A 6411-nucleotide genomic window follows, 5' to 3' on the forward strand; every position below is an offset into this window, starting at 1 on the left:
CCAAAGAAGCTAAAGATAATTACAAAAATAAAAAAGAAAAAAAGAAGAAGCTGAAGATAAGCATCAACGTGGCAACAACAATCACCTGTAGAACACGAAATTACTGGAAAAATATCCTAAAATCTTTAATCAAGTTTCAAGAAGCTGCTGTATTACTGGAAAAGGATAAGGGCCATATCTGCATAATATTATTGCTCATCCCTACGTGGCATATGACAAGACAAGGAACACACCTCTGATCACCACGTGGCAATGAAATATAATACACTTCCTTTTGCATATAATAAGACAGATGGTTGGAGAAGAATACATATAAGACAGATGGTTCGAGAAGAATACATATACTATATATGAGTAAATATAAATAATTATAAGGAGGAGATATTGTTGAGGTGATATTGAGTAAATAATAAAAATGGAAGAAGGTGGAAGAAGTAATGTTACAGAGGAAAAAAAGAAGAAAGTGATGGTAGCAATAGACGAAAGTGAGTGCAGTTTCTATGCATTAGAATGGACACTTAACAATCTTTACAATTCTTTACTGAATTCAGAGATTGTGTTATTCACTGGCCAGCCTATTGCTGATTATAGCTATATCTATGCTTCATCTTTTGGTGTTACCTGTAAGTAATTTATTAATTAAATTTTCTTTTTTTTTTCTTTATTAAGATGATTAATTTTATGTTCTTTTCCTCTTTTTCGTTTGATTTTGATTTTGCATATGGTTGCTTGCAGCACCAGAACTAATAACAAGTATACAAGAAAATCAAAGGAAAGTAACTAATGCTCTGCTGAAGAAAGCTAAGGATGTTTGTGGTCAACATGGGGTATTGTCTTGTAGTTTTACTTGCATTGTTCAGACTATAGTAAAAGTAGAATATTTAACTGATACACACTAATGATGTAACTTTTAAATTTTGATCAACTTATTGCAGCATGTTTTACCTTACTAATCCCAATTTTTTCTAGATAGTTATGTGCACCGTCAAACCTCTCTATAGCATCTTATTTGTTCCGGACATTTTTTGGCTTGTCCCGAATATTTTTTGGTTGTTATACCGTAGTCTTCTTATAAAGATTATATATATATTATAACGTAATATTGACTCCAAAAAACGTTTGAAGGGGAATCTTGGAGCAATGGTAAAGTTGTCTCCATGTGACCGATAGATAACGGGTTTGAGTCGTGGAAGCAGTCATTAATGCCTGCATTAGGATAAGTTGTCTACATGATAACCTTGGAGTGTTAGGCTTTTCCTCGAACCCTGCATTCCTGCGTGAAATAAAGGATGTTTTATTATCGGATTGCGGACAGACATGCTCAGGAAAACATCCTATACTTGGTATAAGTGAGCACAAGAGTTTGTAATGAATGCTTTTATTAGTACTTGAAATAAGCTTTATTCCTCCTAGCCATTTTACCACTTCCCACTTCTTATTTTGGGTATGCCACTCCGCGAGCAAGGAGTGCCACGCACGAGCGGAGCAAAAAGAAAGCAAGGGAATTCTTCTCTTTTTTTGGGAGAAATCCTTTGATTGCGTATTGAATCTTTATGTATCGGACCGCCTGCCGATGCTTTATGTATCGGACTGCGGACTCCCCTTTATTGTTGTAAAGTTTTACTGTAGTTATTATTTTAAGTAGCCTTGAAGTTAAACTTCAGAATAAGAACTGGTATACTACAACATGACCACTAGAGGAAAATAGGGAGAAAGGGGAAAAGACTAGAGTGGTGAGGGGCGGAGCTAGGATTTGAAGTTTATGGGTTCTGAACTTGGCATCGAACCCATAGCATATTTTAGTTACTGGGTTGAGCATCTAAATCTGGGTCTGGATCAATACCAGCAAAAATATCTCTAAACAAGGTTCTAGTACCATGCCACATGTGTCCGAAGAAGAAGAGCAAAGCAAACGAAGCATGCCCAAAAGTAAACCAACCCCTTGGACTGCTGCGAAAAACACTATTAGCGGGGTACTTTTCTTTGATTTTTTCTGGTTCATACTGCTTAATTCCCCTTTTCTCTACTTTCTCTTTTGTGCAGATCTCTCTCTATCCTTTGTAGAGCCCCATCTTTGCTTTCTCTTAAAATCTTATTGTCGTGGAAGACCCTTTTTATATGTGCTGCCTTGACGAAGGGATCAAAGGTTGCGCTTGCGATAATCCGAAGGTTGTGCAAGACCCCTTCAACCTTGTCAGCGTGTTAGCTTGCTTGTACTATCGCTCGCCTATCTGACCTGCTTTCTGGCTAGCTTCTTTATGCCAAGCGCTACCCTAACCCTGCTAGTGCTACATCTTGCTAACATCGTCTGAATAGCCTTGCAAGCGCTACATCTATATGGCAAGCCCACGTTGCCTTCGTCTCCCATTGGAGTCGCCTTCTTCATATGGCAAGCGCTATCCGTCGCTTGCATTATATTGTCTGACGATAACCTTGCCTTAACACAAATTTAATAGATTTTCTAATACGAATACAAGCTTTACCCAAAAGCTATCAGGTTAGGTCGAACCTGTAAAATACCCTACATCCGTCCTGATAGTGGTGCTTGTTATTCAAGTATATACGCAAGCTTAAGTAATGCAAAATTGATATGTGCAGATAGTTGCAGAGACAATGACACAAGTGGGAGATCCAAAGGAAACTATATGTGAAGCAGCTGAGAAGGTTCATGTAAATTTGCTTGTCTTAGGTAGCCATAACAAGGGTGCTATACAAAGGTCAGTTTTGAATTTGCTGCATTTCAGACTCTGTACATGTTAAAAATGTATAAGATTTGGCTTTATTGAGTCTTGACAAAATATTTATTTTATTTTGTAAATAGAGAAATAATGTTGTTTTTCTTCTTAAACATATGTAAAACAGGGCATTTTTGGGAAGTGTTAGCAACTACTGTGTTCACAATGCCAAGTGTCCGGTTCTTGTTGTGAGGAGGACGTCATGAAAGGAGCAGGGGCGGAGCTAGAAGGAAATAACTATTAGATATGTCCGAAATCCCATATTTGTGCTATGAAATTCATGAAATATGTATAAATTTTAAATTTAGAGACTAGTTTTTAGCTCTTTCAGTCGTTATTTCAGAAGTTAGAATTCATAAACTTTAAATTTAAGTCGTTATTTCAGAACTTAGAATTCATAGAGTTTAAATTTGTCGCCTTATGAAGGTTGTGTAATGTCTTTATATGTTTGCTCTTGTGAAGGACCATTTGTTATTGTGTGATCCTGTATTAAATAAATCATTATATATAGTATGAAAAAGATTTGTCTCAATTAGCAAAATCAATCTAATTAATATTTGAACTGTCCCATCAGAAGGCATATAAAAATAGATTCGAGACCATAGAATTTTTCAATTACGTTCTGATGGATAGATTCAAATAACTGCTCTTATTATTATTCACTTCTATTATTAATGTTTTAAAAGAATGCTTAAAAAGCTAATATGAACAATTATTTCATTTTAGATGGAACATATAGGACATAAGGAGTAAGTTTTGGTGGTGTTTGCAATAATTTTGGGCAGGAAAATAAAATTGCAATTACAACAACTAGAAAGAAAAAAAATGGATTTTATTGATAAACATTGTAGGTTGTAATTCTATTTATCCCTTGATTTTTTCCTCCTGATCTATTATACGTGATTCGAGGGATTTAGCGACGTATTTCTCGAACGTAGAATGATATACATTTTCATGGGATGTATTTGATGTCTATGAAATTATGTCTATCTGGCCGCATCTTGATCTCTTTATGAATATCCCATGAGTTTATGGGATTTTTGAGATGATCTCCATTTTTGAGATATTTTTTAAAGGATTATATAACCCTTTTTATAAGAGTGACCTAAGGTTTTGGTAGAGTAGCCTCCAAGCAACACTGACAGACTCCTAGAATTTCAAGAGGTCTTGTAGTATTTTGAATTTAGGATTTAACTCGATCCATTAAGATTTCGATGTCTACACCTTTTAAGGGTCCCCATCGTTGAAGGATATGTGATAACATGGTAAAACATCTTCCAATTTCTCAGCATCCTCCATTAGAGATAAAACACCATGGTCGCCTTATGCAGTAACATGATACGAAGAACCCACACTTTCTTCGTCTTCATCACGTTCTTTAGTGTAGACCACAGTGTATGGCTTCACCTTCAGTACTTCATCACACGAAACCATGACTTTTGTTTGTCGCTTTATTCTAGAAGGAACCAAACTTTGAAAATCTTTAGAGATCTTGTGAATTTTGGGTGAAACGGGTGTTCTTGTATTTCGATAATTTCTCTGGAACTTATTCCCCTTCTTTAATGGACCCAATCTCTCAAATACGGAAGTTCTCACAGTTGATTTTCCAAGTCAATCAAATACAGAAGGCATGTTAGAAGCAGCATATTCGCCTTCTACACTGATATAATTGCTACTCGTCCTTCTTATTGAGATGCGCACTGGTGATTGTTACTTGTATCCCAGACCTTCACGTGGTTGCCTCATTGTAGCTTCTGATGGGAGATTTCCTAACTTTGACGGCTCATTGGGATTGTATCCAGCTTTTGCAAATAGCTTGTAAGCGTTAGGATCAAAACCTTTATCTGTTCGCTTTGTAGGGAGTGCCATATTCTGCAAACGATTTTGGGCTACAAACCCTGCAAGCGGCCCCGAGGACAACTTTACTGCCTCAATTCGTTTAACTGGAAGAGTTAACTCCCTTAGCGTCTTGGTTTTGAGAATATATGATTCGCCCTCATCTTTCTTCCTTTTAGGGACATATTGGAGCGCGAGACTTACTTTTTTTTTCATAAGACGCAATACCCCCTTTATAAGATTTATTCACGTTGGCGGGTACCTCATCAGTAACAGTTTTGGCTTTACCAATAATCACCTCAGCTCTTTTAGTTATGGGTTCGTCATTCTTGCTTTCCATGCCATCATCAACTTTTATCTCCTTCACAATATGGTTCTTCAAGTAGAACTTTGCATCGGCGAAGTGTGACTCAGCCTCGGTAAATGGCTCATCATCAACAACTATCTTCTTCTCGACTTCACCCTCATAGTATTTCAAACACTGATGGTAGGTAGATAGAACCACTTTGTTATCATGTATCCAAGGCCTTCCAAGCAAGACGTTGTATGAAGTCTTTGCATCGGTCACATGTAGACATGAACTTGATTGCATATCTTCAATGGTGATTTTCAGTCTGATCGCGCCTATGGCTCTTTGCCCCCCTTAGTTGAATCCTTGGATCATCACACGACTTTCTGAGAGTTCGTTCATGGGAATACCAAATTCTTTCACAGTGCAAATTGGTAAAATGTTCACTGAGGATCCTCCATCAACCAAAATTCGATTTACCTTTTTATCACGCATATAGCCAATCAGATACAATGGGTGGTTATGAAGAGTATTACCTAGAAGAAGGTCGTCATTTGTGAACGTGAATTTTTCCTCACAAGCATCAACTTCTTGAGGAGTGGAGTCGATGAGCTTTTCCAAAGATGGTGCCAACGGTAGGACATTACTCTTTTCTTCCCCTTTACCAGCATTGCAACAAGAGGCCTCAATACCCTCATGGGAAATCTTCGTGCGGAACCAACTTGGTAAGAATTCCTCCAAGGTCACTGGATGTCGTTACTTTTGAGGATGGTGCACCTCCATTTTTGCTTTCTTCAAATATTTAACTGGATTCCATCTCCTTGGTCTTTTCACCATCATCTTCCTTGTTGGTTGTTCTACTGATTCTTTTCGTGGGCTCCTTTTGTGGTGCCTACGACGAGTCACCAACGTCCAACCTTCATCATCATCAGGTTGATCATCTTCAACTTTGTTGTTCACCAGTAATTCTTCATTTTTGATTCCTTTTAAACTACATAATTCATCTAGACTAAATGAGCCAAAGGTGATAGAGACTTGGTTCGCGCTTGCTTTCTCATCTTCAAGCACGATCTTCTTTTCACAGGCCAAGTCCATAACTTTGTCCGTAAACACAAAGCACTTCTCCAGAGGGTGGCTTATATGTTGGTGATATTTGCAGTAATTTGGTTCATTCGTTTTCCCAGCTTCATTTGGTCGTTTCATCTCCGGAAGCTCAATGAGATTTAAATCGAGGAGTTCTTCGAAAATGGTTGGCACATCAGAATCCAGGAATGGGTACTCTTTCTCTTGCATTTCTTTTAGAGTCAACTTTCCATTTAGCTTATCTTGAAAAGAAGTGGATTTCATACTTTGCTTCTTGCTCACCTTCGTCGTGAACTTCATAGGTGATGTGTTGACATTCATAGCTTCTTTGCTTTCAAACTTGCGTACGAACTTGCCCCACTTCCTGACTTCTTGCTTGTCATTCCCTTTGCGAGGTTCATAGATGGGTAGCCTTTCATTTCCAGCGGAGGCCATGCTCAATTCCATGTTATGGGCACGACTTGCAAG

The 6411-nt window shown here is 37.7% G+C and overlaps 1 protein-coding gene across 1 annotated transcript; it reads left to right on the plus strand.

Moving 5' to 3' along the window:
• Window positions 1–307: 307 nt before the first annotated feature.
• LOC107785251 (universal stress protein A-like protein) lies at window positions 308–3255 on the plus strand. Its single transcript, XM_016606503.2, has 4 exons — window positions 308–623; window positions 736–827; window positions 2599–2717; window positions 2863–3255. The coding sequence occupies exons 1-4, from the start codon at window positions 416–418 to the stop codon at window positions 2939–2941; spliced, it is 498 nt and encodes a 165-aa protein (XP_016461989.1). The 5' UTR covers window positions 308–415; the 3' UTR covers window positions 2942–3255.
• Window positions 3256–6411: the final 3156 nt, after the last annotated feature.

The sequence above is a fragment of the Nicotiana tabacum genome, chromosome 20 (assembly GCF_000715075.1).
Source record: "Nicotiana tabacum cultivar K326 chromosome 20, ASM71507v2, whole genome shotgun sequence".
NCBI lineage: Eukaryota > Viridiplantae > Streptophyta > Magnoliopsida > Solanales > Solanaceae > Nicotiana > Nicotiana tabacum.

Bases quoted from the DNA above. Each gene is read 5' to 3' on its own strand.
- LOC107785251 (XM_016606503.2), top strand. From the start codon at position 416: ATGGAAGAAGGTGGAAGAAGTAATGTTACAGAGGAAAAAAAGAAGAAA. The intron at 624-735 runs GTAAGTAATTTA...GGTTGCTTGCAG, and splicing joins TTCATCTTTTGGTGTTACCT to CACCAGAACTAATAACAAGT. The intron at 2,718-2,862 runs GTCAGTTTTGAA...TATGTAAAACAG, and splicing joins AACAAGGGTGCTATACAAAG to GGCATTTTTGGGAAGTGTTA.